At 51.8% G+C, this 12243-nt stretch overlaps 1 protein-coding gene across 3 annotated transcripts in view; it reads left to right on the top strand.

The window, feature by feature from the left end:
- LOC113217709 (nephrin-like) overlaps window positions 1–12243 on the top strand; it is a 145266-nt gene that overhangs the window by 80050 nt on the left and 52973 nt on the right. For all 3 annotated transcript variants that reach the window (XM_026437732.2, XM_026437733.2, XM_026437734.2), the window contains 2 exons: window positions 8185–8393; window positions 10152–10262. In XM_026437732.2, the coding sequence (XP_026293517.1) occupies window positions 8185–8393; window positions 10152–10262 (320 nt within the window). The remainder of the gene's footprint in view (window positions 1–8184; window positions 8394–10151; window positions 10263–12243) is intronic.

Genomic DNA, 12243 nt, shown 5'->3' on the forward strand with positions numbered 1-12243 from the left:
CCCGCCCTCCGCTGCCAGAGCGACAGGTGCGCCTGATGGCTCGACAAAGCCGGAGAGAGTCTTTTTAAGAATGCGTTAAGCCGCTAATGGACAGCCCGCCCCCGTCCGGGCCTCCCGCCCGATTAGACGCCGCGCAAAATGAACACGAATTAATCAGTTTGAGGCTTGGGCCGTGCCGTAACCTGGAGCCGGTTGGAGCCAGCTCGAGCTGGCCGCGGGGGCGCGGTCGCGCACGGCCCGGTGGGCGCGTTCAATGAGAGCCCCCCCTGGACCCGACCCTCGCTATGCCGCACAATCTCAGCTTTGTCTCTGATGATTACTGCACCAGGATTGCGATGTGTATCTGCATCCGTGGGCGGGGCCGGCCTCATTCGTCTCGCAGTATTGGTGCGAGGGCGGGCGGGTGCGCTCGCTTCGTCGGAACCGATGATTAAAAAGAAATATAATAGTGCGGAGCCCTTTAGCGGTAAATATCGAAGCAGCGAGCCCGCACTGTTAAAATCCTACGAAGCAATGCTTTGCCATTATTGCGAGGGATTTTGATCCATTGTATAACTACGATGATTTTTTTTTCTTTTTGCAATTGCGGAGCAATGCTTTGCAATTGAGGCGCCCAATAGTTTCTTTCGACAGTCATCGTCAAATTTTTACACGCGCTGAGTTTTTGTATGCCCTTGGAAAATCTCAAAGACCTCTATGCCAATGTAATCCATGCCTACTTCCTGAAATTCTAGTCTTTTATTTCTATATCAGTGTATGGTGCACATGCAGGGCGATGCGCGATGCGGTGGGTGACTGTGTAGGGGAGGGTGGCTGTAGCCTGTATCCTGCCTCGAGCGACTTGAGTGTTATGGAGGCGGGACGGAGGGCGGGGGATGCTGCCGCGGAGGAGGGGGGTGAGCAGATTAAAGTCTACCGGTGTAACTTGTCCGTCCCGCAGCTCCGCGCCGCACCGCCCCACCTCGCTTCGCGTTAAAAGTCAGGCCCCGAGCGAGGGGCAAAAGGGCCGGTTCTGGCTGACCCGCATCAGACACGTGCCCCAACTCCGCTCTCTCCCTTTTACTCTCTCCCTCTTCTATCCATCCCTCTTTCTATCTTTCGATTCACAGCGGGGCAGCAGTGGCAGAGAAAGTAAAAAAAAGGAAAGAAAAAAAAAACGAACACGCAAGCGTTTTACAGCGACGAGAGTTTTACGGGTATCCACCCACTGGTCGCCATAGGGTTGCCCTTACCACCCCTGGCCCCGGCCCCCTCCGACTCTCCCTGCGCCCCCCACCTCCTTTCTGCCCTCTCACTCACTCACTCGCTCCTCGGGCGCAATATTGAACAGTGCGACTGAGAATGTTATGGTGGTCTGGGGCCGGGCCTGGCCGGGGCAACAAAGTTGTGTCCGAGGCGGCCGGGCCGGGCTGTGGCCGGGTTGGGGCAGCTTGGCAAGGACAAGAGATCGCCTCTGCCGTTTCTAAATTTTGAAATGTGTCACGCGCTGTCCCCGCGCTCCACGTACGCGTATCGTTTTTTTATGTATGTGGGCCACATCTCCAACTCCAACGCGCTTCTCTTGTTCTGCTCTGCTCTCCTGCTCCCGTGCTCTTCCATCCTTCCTCTGCTCTGGTCTCCTATCCATAGCCCCCTCCTCTTCCCTCCCGTCCTCTTCCGCTGCCCTCCCCTCCTTTTCTGAACATACCACTTTCTCTTCTTCTCTCCTCTCATATCGCGCTGCTCACGAGAGGCCATGCCCGCTCATCAGCGCTGGGTAAGCGTTCTAACTTTGGCAAAAGTGAGAAGAGGGGAAGTAAGTAAGCTGGCCCACATCATTAAACATTTTTTTCCCTTTTCTTCAAAAATCAATCCCTAGGAGCCCCAGTGGACGATCGTTCGGACGACTTACTTAACCTTGTCCATCATGTCAAATTCTTCCAGCGATATTTCCGCTACCGCTTGTGGAGGATGTTCTTCTTTCTTTTTAAGTACACAGTTTCCTACAACGTTCCATCTATGTGGTCGATAGTACAACTCCACGAAGTTCCAACTTTCATGCACTATTTGCAGAGTTGGAGCTCTCGACTTTCCCACTATTGCATACCACGGCGGGAAATGACGCCTTTAAATAGTCTTACCCCATTTTGAGTGCTTGCTTATTAGCCAATGGCGAGGCTATGCAGGTCCACGCGCCCTTTTCCATCCCGACCCTCTCACCAGTAATAAGACACATGATGGATATGCAATTTTCAGTGCGATTCGCCGGTAAAGTAGGCAAAAAGTAGCCTTACCCCAAAATGAAATCCAGGCTACGAGCATCGAGCATGCTCCACTGGGTATTGAATATGCATTATGCAACAATCGTTTCGGAGTCCAGGAGAGACTCCTAAGACCACCATAAACATTTCAGCTAACTCCTTCTATTAAAGCAGCTAAAGAACTAGGTCGTTTTCAAAATGCCAACTTGATAGCAATATCTATGTCGAGGGGCGTAACGGGCTAAAGAAGATAGAAAAGGAGTAGGGTGAATTTTGTGGACGTTTATGCCGTGAAAACAAAATAGCTAGGTAATGTATTCAATATGGCTCAACTTTCTATTTTACTTATGGTAAATATGTTACTTTCCCATAGTGGATGAGGAAGCGCTAAAAATAATGAACGTTTGCTGAACTTCCCCTCTTTGACTGTAAGCTACCGTCGGCTGCCGTGGAGCGGAGGTTAAGGCGGTGCAGCTGGTCTTTACAAGAGTAATTTAAATCCTTTCAGACGGCGCTTTAGCGCGACGTGGAGAAACTCATTCCGCTCGTAATGAAGACCAGCTTTGTCGCGCCCACGTGCCCTAACGTGGCGACGCCGTTTCAAAAAGGTGGCGGAAGAGGGGAAAAAATACGGGTCGCTGAATGAGATTTGGAGGGGGTGGGGTGGGGTGGGGTCCTCTACTCTGTGACGTTCTGCTTGTGCGCCGTTTATTTTCGTATAGCAGACGAGAGGTCCCGGCGGATTCCTCGGCATGATTTCCGCTCGCGCTCTCGCCTTTGGAATGTCCGTCATTTCCTTGAACCATCTGCATTCGTCCTGCCGCCCGCTCCCTCGGCCGTTGCTGTAACAATTCCTCAAAAGCCGTATCTCCCGATGCCATCTTAATTGCTGGCTCCGGCCGGGGCGGACACAGAAATAGTGCCAAAGGAAACGGAACGAGAAAAGGGGAAGCCCTAAACGTCGTCGTCCAGCGGTTCCAGCACCAAAGAAATAAAAAAATCAAGGGGCTTGACATGGCGCGTCGCTGGATGCAAAGTCTTTCTTCATTTTCGTTAGTAAAATTAAACTTCCTAAATCGGTAGCATGTTTTGGTTCAGCAGAATCTTTGTTGACGTGTGCAGGAGGCACAGCTTTGCAGGTTCCGTCCTTCATTCCCTCCTGACCTCGCAGCGAGACATCGACGGTATCTCGACGGCTGTTTGTCGGATCGATACCCTTCGCTGAATGGCCTCGGTCATGCCACACTTCGGACACTGGAGAAGACGCTTTAATTTCCGCCGCGCCCCGCTGGTGCCTGTAGTGGAGGCTTGCTATGGCGCCTTGCTGGATGCTAAAAGCCTGCTTGCATCATTTTGAAAATCAGGCTGTGGGGCAGTGTCACTATCGGTCCCACTATACCTTAACAGACAGGACAGTCTCACTGTTTCTAGCATTTGAGCTGTTCTTTATAAAGTTTTCCTGATTTGTATTCCTATTGCAAATTTCTTGGCATTATAACTCAACTTTTTGAGTGTGTAGTGCTGTCTGCCAGCGGCTCGAGGCCCACTGGACGGATAAGCTCGCGGCCTCCTCGGGAGGGTGCCAGGGTGCCGGACGACAGTCGTCCTGATAGCGGCCCGGTAACACGTCCAGCCGGCATGTAGGTCCCGGCCGCGGCGCTTTCAATTTAAGTCCGCCGGTGTTGCCGCGCGCCGCGAGTTGAATGAACATCGTCGTTAAACTTTAATGAGCCCGATAAAGCCAGGGGTGCGCGCAGCGGCGGCATTCGGCCTCCGGCGCCCGCCCGGCATTAACTTAAGTCGGCGTGGGAAATAATTTGTCTCGCGGCCACGAGATGTCGCTGCGATAGCGCCGCACATATTTTTCTGTCGATACTGCCTTCGGGGGGGGGGGGGGCAGGCCTCGGCCCAGGCCTCAGCCCTGGTGGCGCCCGCCGGTAGCGCGCGGCCAGGCGGCTGCCGGCGGGGTGTCGAGTGCGCCTTGACACGAAGGCATTATTCAAAAAATTGGTCGTGAAGTCAGTGAGAGTGAGTGTGGTCCGAGGAGTGATATACGACCCCGGGGGCCGCTGGCGTGGGCGCTCTGCGGGGGGCGGGCGCGGGGGCCCAGCCCAGAGCGCGCCGCCCACCCCGGCGCCCGGCCCTGCCGGCCGAGCGCGTTTTAAAAGTCGTTCACACCCCGCCACCAGTTTGATTGGTGGCACCAGGGCCGCTGCCCCCGGCTGTGCTCGCTTCCAGACAGAGGCTTGAACATTGAAATGTGGCGCTAGAATGAGTGAAAATAAAGATTATTCGTGGGGCAGCGTTTCTTTTCTTTCCCCGCTGCTGCCTGCTTTTTTATCCCTTTTCTTTTAGCGGTTCCCGTGGCCGTTTTCCCATATCTGATACCCTACCGATGAAGCATGCGCTATATCTGCCGAACTACCCGCGCCCAAGACGGGTTGTGAGTGTGAACCAAGTCGCCCCAACTCCCTCCCAGGCGCGCGTGCGAAGCGTGCGTGCGTGTTGCTGACCTGCCCCAACAGAGCGCGCGGAGCTCAGTATAATGCCCGTGTAATTTGGTTGTGTTGCGGCGCGCACCTCCGCGCAACAGCGGACGACAAGAAATCTATTAGAGCGGGAGACCTTATCGAGATGCCTGCCCTGCGAATGGACTCGACTGGGCCCGGGGGCTGGCCTCAAAAGGGTCAATAGGGGCTGATTCAAAGCTCACCCTTCCTTAGGTTTGGTTGTACAGGTTGTTACAAAGCTCGTCTCTAAGATCGACACAAACCCCTACTCCGAGACCAAGTCCTTCAGTTTGTTCTTAGGCTGCTCAGCCCCACCTAGCGTGTTTTGGTTTTGCGTTACTGTCAGACTCGGCGCAGCGTGGCGCGGCTGACGGGCTGCGTGAGTCTGACTGTGTGCCTTTCACTGCGGCCTTACACGCATTCCGCCCAAGATAATTCCCACCCCCGCTTTCTTGGCCACAGCTAAAATTAGTTAGTCGGAGATAATACTTAAAAGGATGTAGTGTGCCAACACTTTTAGAAGACTGAGAAGGCCGGACATTTTTTACAGATTCTTTTTGTACACCGTGTGCTTTCATGTTTCACTCCATTTTGCAGTGAACAGGCAGTGCATACAGGGAGCATGAATGACACTGCTACCCACGCGCATCACAAAGCCACCCTCACTCCCGAGCGCACACTGCTGTCGTTGACGAGATGTGACACTGCGTAATGGGCGAGACAAGGGCATCCAACACTTTCAGGCTCGCTCGGCTTGCCGTGCGTGTGAATTTGTGAGTGTGTGTCTTTGGGTGCGCATGCGCTATATTTAAAACGTTATCGCTGTTATCACTCGAGGTGCTAGTTAGTCGTAAACAGGACGATGAGTTTAATGTTCTTTAACAGGACATTAAAGTATCGTGATAGGAGAGAAGGTTTTCGTAAAGTGTGCGTAAAAATTGTTTTATATTCTAGTGGGGTGGTTTGACGAGTCTGTTGTATGTGTGTGGTGTGTATACGAAGCACATTTTTCCAGTCATAATATTCCAAATCATTGGTCACGTCACTCCATGACCATTTCCCCCCTGTCATTCACTTTTACCCGGCGGATAGCTCGCTCCCTACCCCCTCTCTCCGCCTCTCTTATTTCACGCCGGCACGCCGGCATCCTCGCCACCCACATGACAGTGGCTGCAGACGGCTGGAGGTCTGGGGCGAGTCCGAGGCGCTGAAGAATGTCGGTAATTAGAAATTCTCACGAGCGGACCGCAAATAGTGGAGCGGCCGCAGAGAGGTCCAGCCTGGCCCCACTCCCCTTCCCCCGAGTGACCGTGTGAGTGGACGAGGAGTTGGAGGAGGGGGCTAACTTGGCGTGAATGACTGTAGCTGGGGAGGAGCGTTCGCAAATAGCGCACAAAGGGTCGCGCTCTGTCTCGGGAGGGGGAAAGCGTTGAATCACAGATGTGACAGCGAGACTTGTACGCCCTACTCCAGCGCCATCCGCCGCCACCCCTCGCACCCTCACAGCCCCACCCACTACACAGGTACATCAACCCCTTCTCATCTCAATCCCCATCCATTCACCCAAGCCCTGGGCCTAATGGCAGAGCTACACACGGTGGCAAAACCTTTTGTTTGCAGAATTGCGCTTCAAATTCCACGGCGCACGCCTTTTGGGTACTTGCTGTTGAGAGAAACCATCCGTATTCGCTGTCTCATCTCTCGCTCCTGTGTCGTATCGTTCTCCCTCTAATGGTTTGGAATGATAACTCCAAAGAGTGCTATCTGCAATTCATCGTGTCACTGAATACCTCCCGGAACCAGCGGCTGTAGAGTCGCCTCATTAAAATTTTGTTTTCTTTCTTTCGCAATCCCTGTTTCCAAGTCTCTCCGATAATTGGAGTATCCGACCTTGCGATCAGCGGTCTGCCAGGTGTTCGCAACGCTGCATTGGGGGAAATCGACATGTCAGAAGCAGCAGTCATCTCCCACTTCACCGTCACTGGTTATTTCAATTTGAACTGGAACAGCTGACGCGATTTTCAGATCGAGGACTTTCACTTTTTTAGTAAATATTTTTGTGATATTAAAGCAGGTGGAAATTAAATGTAAAACTTTACTTGGAATGGGAATTATTCTCTGAGATACATGTCGCGACGATCACGGGCTATCATGGTCAAATCTGATATCAGATTCTTATCGAAATATTTTGCTTTTGTTTTATTGATAAATTTCAGCTCGGCTCAAACTGTGTGTACTTTGGACCAGCGTCCAAATTTTCTGGGTTTTCAAAATCCGTGGAGGTTCTTCTATTTACTCGTTTGTTGCTTAACGCACGCGAAGAAGCTTCCCCAGAAGTTTCGTCGACCACTATAAAGCGAGACGCGTCAGCATCATCTACCCCGCTCGCGCGCCCGTGCGGCCGCGCGCGCTTCGCCGGCTAGGCCCGCACTGCTCCATCTTGGTGTTTGCAAAAAGCGCGCTCTCTGAGCATTATTACGGGGCGCCTCGCACAGAGCGGGCTACGCGGTGGTTATCATTAGAACGGGTTCCTCTCCGAGTCGATGATACACAGCGGGACCTTGAGGCATATTAGGGCGCGGCGTGCGCGGCCGTGCGCAGCCGTTAGCGGTGCGCGCTGCGGAGCGAGTTCCCCAACACGGACCTAGGAAACGCCCTATAATTGTGATTGTTGCCGAGACTTTCCCGCTCCTCACCCCGCCTCGTCCGGGCCGGGCCTCCAGTTTACAGAGGAAAGTTTGTGCAAGTTGGTTGAGGCAGCGCGGCGGGGTGCTGCTGCTGCTGCCGAGGGGTTCCGGTGCAAGCCAGCGGGCCAGGCGGGGACCCGCCGAGCACCTGGGAGCCTCTGGGACCCACTGAATGCTTCCCGCTGCATGCTGCGCGGACCCACCGGTCAGGAAGCCAGCGAGTACTGTGGCTCCCGGTGCTACACAGAAGCCAGCGAGGCTGGCGCAGCGGGCGCTACCAACCCACTGCACGCAACAATTTCTAAATTTAGAGCCCTTTTTGACTCACCCTTTTCGAATTAATCATCAACACAAATAGCAGATGTTTCGTGATGATCTCGACGCACTGCGAGCGACTCAAGGCACACTGTTTGGGTAATAGCGACTTCTCACACCGTCATTCGTATTCAATCATTCGAATGAAAGATGCGGCTCATGCTCTCCCGCAGCACCAGTACAAAAATGTTAACGTGAAAATAGCGTAGTTGTCTTGCATTTGTAGGGGCATGACAAATCCTCTGCTTAGGGGAGACTTATGAGTCTCAATCTCAACAGGGCGTTAAAATAGTTCCAATGGCCACATTAAAATTTTGGCCAACTCTAGTATAGTTTAATACCATTGTTTACTTAACGCAGTGAACTCACTGCCCTTCTATACACTGCTGAAATATTCCGTGGAGTTGACCGAGCGTATTTTGTCTGTTGCAGCTTGGACGTGCGTGGTAAGCCGCTGGAGGAGGCCAAGCACACGTCCACTTCGGAGGGCTTCGGGACGCGAGCCTACTTCCGCACCATCTCGGAGACGGCCCAGCTCGTTGTGAACGACATCCGGAGGCACGACGAGGGCGTGTACCGCTGTCGGGTTGACTTCCGGCACTCGGCGTCGCGCTCCTTCCGGTACAACCTCACCGTCATAGGTGAGAACTCTTGTGGGGGTGACAGTCCCTGAAAGAGCCATAACGCGCCTTAACGCCCTTCTGTTCCTAATGCCGTCTGCCCCGCCCGGCACATGGGGACGATGCGCACCCGCCGAGACGCTGGTGCGCCTTTAGCGTGGCTTGGCGTTTAGAACTTTCCCAGTGTGTGAGGGACTACAATAGGATCAGAGCCACTGTTAAAAAAAAGTCACGGTGCATTACCAATTTGAATATACCATTGAATATACCATTTTGGTCAAACAGTAGCCTTACCCTGACCGTGTAAGACCTTGAAAGATCAGGTATGAGGCTGGCAACGCCTAGAAAACGGTTTCATTGACTCGACTAGGGAAATGATTCTCTTCGAGAGAATTATTTATAATTTCGACTATCCAGCGATCCATTCAAAGAAAATATCTTAAATCTCTTAAAATTGATAATAAACAAATAAATTTTCATCGAAAACTTGGTTTGATACAAATACTTAGTCAATCATTCAATATTGAACTTCGTTGAATCAAAGAAACTATGTAGTGTACAAGTGCCACTCATTAACCGTACTTCAAATTATCATGATGCGTCAAGTACGGTCAAACGAGGCAAGTGTTTTTAACTGTAAATAGGGTGCAGCCTTTTTTTCAGCGAATGGAGAGAGGGATAAAGGGGAGAGAGAGAGAGAGAGAGAGAGAGAGAGAGAGAGTGGGGAGAGGCTTGTGGGAGGCACAGAATTTTAGAGGGAGGGGATGAGGGGTGCAGGGAAATGAGTCATTCGTAGACACGTCACATCCATCTCTCTATCTGTGCGCGACTCAGCCCTTTACGAGCTCTGCTCTGCGCGACATGCCACTGCGGGGAGAGCGAGCACGAAAAACTCGTTTCTCGTAATTTGTATGACCTTGAAACGCAGGCCTAGTACAGGAGGGCCCGGGGCCCGCACAGCGGGTATTACGTCCGCCAAGACATACAACAACAACAGCAATAGTTACATGGTCTTCTGCATTATATTGCCCTTGTGGGGCTAATGTTTCCTGTGCTCGGGCGCGCCGTGGCTGGCTGTGTATTTAGTGAGTAGTTGTGTGTGCGCGTACGTGGGGGTGGGGGAGGTAATACTGCTACTTGCGGGGCTCCGTACACCTTGTTTAGTTTGGTGAGTCAATATTTCCTGTTATTGTATTTGCCTCCGACACATGTACGCGGGAAATAAAGTCGGGCAAAATACGTGTCTGACTTCTGTAATAATGATAGCGAAATGTGGTACGCTGTTCCTGCTGCTGTAAATATTCCAAGACTGTCCAGTGTTTCAAAGGGAAACTTTTTCATTGGAAAGCAAAGTTTCTCTTTTGCGTTTGTTTGGAACAGATTTGTCGGGTGGCCCATTTATTTAGTGTTCCTAGTAAAATAAAAAGTTCAAATAGAACATTGATCACCAGTTCAGAATTTAAATGGGAGAATGTTGATTGTTGGGATTTTTTATAACGAAATTATAATTATAGAATTAAAAAACAACCTTATTAAAAGAACGTTCAGTGCTGCGTGAGCTCATATTGTCACGCTCCTATGTTAAATAATAAGCACCAAATATGATCCGCACTGAACGTGCTATTACATAGTACAGTGCAAACTAGGTGCTGTAAGCGTAGTTTCCTTTCCAAAAAAACATTTACAGCGATACATTGGTTTGGCCAGCTACTCTCAATATAACTAGGTAGCGTTGCCGCTTGTTCCCGTTAGACTGATGTGGCGTGTCTCTTGTTGCAGTGCCGCCGGAGCCGCCCGCCGTGCTGGACCACCGGGGCCGCCAGCTCAACTCCACCGTGGGCCCGCACCGCGAGGGTGACAACATCTCGCTCACCTGCCGCGTCGTCGGAGGTAAGTAGGCCGCCTGTCTACTTGAATTATTGCCATGCGAGCGCCATTGTTCCAACCGATATTTATGTCGTGAGGCCGACGCTTTCGCTCTTCGCTACCTCCCTTTGTCCTCCCTCTCTCTGTCTGTTTACCCTTCTGTCAGCTCCCCTCCCGTCTCTTCTCTCGTGCGTGCCCGCCCGTCCGCCGCCGCACGTCGGCCAGGGTGTCTGATGTCGGCCCTGCCCCTCTCTTGGGGCTCTCGCGGTCCCGCCTCCTGCCATCTCCAGCTCCCACTCCCCCCTCTCCCCGCCCCCAGTCACTTTTTGCCCGCTGTTTGCTGTCTGTCCATGTTGTTTGCAGGACAGTAGCGCAAGGGTGGGTGCCTACCGCCGGGGCAACGTGATGCGAAGGCTGTTGCTGTAGCTCCTGGCCCGAGTGCCCCTGCTGCGGCTTCCTAACTTGCCTGTAAATACCCCAGTCCTCCAGTGTTCCCCATCTGCAACATACCTACCCCAGCTGCATCCCCAGTTCGCTCCAGCTGAAGCCGCATTTTTCCAGCTCCTCTTCGCCAACCCGCGCCAGTTTCACTAACTGACTGCTGTGAGCGCATTCGCCCCCCCTCCCCCTTTTCCCCCTCACCGACCGGTCCGCTTCGTGTGTTTATTTGCCCCTGTCACCTGCCAGCCCGCCAGACCAGTTATTAGCTGGCAGACTTGTAAAGCCACTTTTCATTATACTGCAGCCCTGACGGAATATACAAACAATCGGGACTATTCTTTTGTCTGTGGGGTAGGGAATCAGTTTGTGGGTCAAGGGTGCGCCGGGCCCTGCGCCCTCAGCGCGTAGCGGGTCACGTAGTGCTGGGCGGGCGGACACACGGCCCTGTCCTGCAGATCCCTCTGCTGCCCGAGGAGGGCACGTTCTCAATTTGATAACACTAACGCCGGCCGAGCGAAGCATTTGGGTCAACAAAAGAGCAAACGGGGTGGGCGGCGGTCGCGCGCCGTTCGCTCGAGTAGTTTGTTTGGAAAAATTGTAATATTTGACCAGTGGTTTTCCCTCGAATTTCCTCGTGCTTTAACCATGTTATAGTACATGTAATATATATCATATGTCATACAAAGCTCTATATCTATTTTTCAAAAGTTTGTTCTAGTTCACAAAAAGTATTTCATAACACCTCTCAAAATCCAACAGAAGCGAACAGAAGTCCTCACCGTTCACGTGGTAGAATTTGATTCCTACTGTTGGAACAATGGGAATTCGCATCGGCAGTTGGACATCCCCAATATGATAACAGAGCACGCAAGAGGGAGAATTAAGCTCTACTTTTCATCTACTCAGACATCCCTACTTTAATTTTTTTATATGGGTCCACCCATAAAAACCACGTGGACACATTTTTGACGCCCCCCCTCCCCCCCCCCCCCCCTTGTTAACATTCGTGGAATTTTTTCGAATTCCTCACTGTAACTTGCTTTGAGACAACAGGTTCGTAATGCAAACTGAAACAGTCGTAGCTTATGAAGGATTTTGAAGCGTTGTATTGTGAACTAATTATTCGTAAGCTCACGAACCAATAGGTCGTAATGCAAACTGATTGTTCGCATGAACCTTCTTAGCCTTACAAACATTTTATTTGCAATATGAAGAATGAAAATTGTTATTTACGTTGTAAAAGCATTTAATTCGTAAGCATTGCACAGTCACTAGAAATGCAAGTGTGTGAAAGTCGCTCACCTGCAGGTGTGTGAGTATCCATCCGTACACTTAGGGGGGTGAACGTGTGAATTTTCTAGGAAAAAATCACACTTGCTGGTGAGTGACATTCACACACTGGCATTTCCAGTGGCTCCCGCCCTTTTCCCGCTTTGTCCACGTTGATTACTCATTCTGCATTAGAACGGCGAAATTTGCTTAGATTGGCAGTTTAATCATTCGAGTATTGCACAATTGCGATGCGCGAACTGTGTACGTGGAACGTGGCAATCATCCCCCCCCC

This window comes from Frankliniella occidentalis, unplaced genomic scaffold (genome assembly GCF_000697945.3).
Source record: "Frankliniella occidentalis isolate FOCC.00 unplaced genomic scaffold, Focc_3.1 Scaffold46, whole genome shotgun sequence".
Classification (NCBI taxonomy): Eukaryota; Metazoa; Arthropoda; class Insecta; order Thysanoptera; family Thripidae; genus Frankliniella; species Frankliniella occidentalis.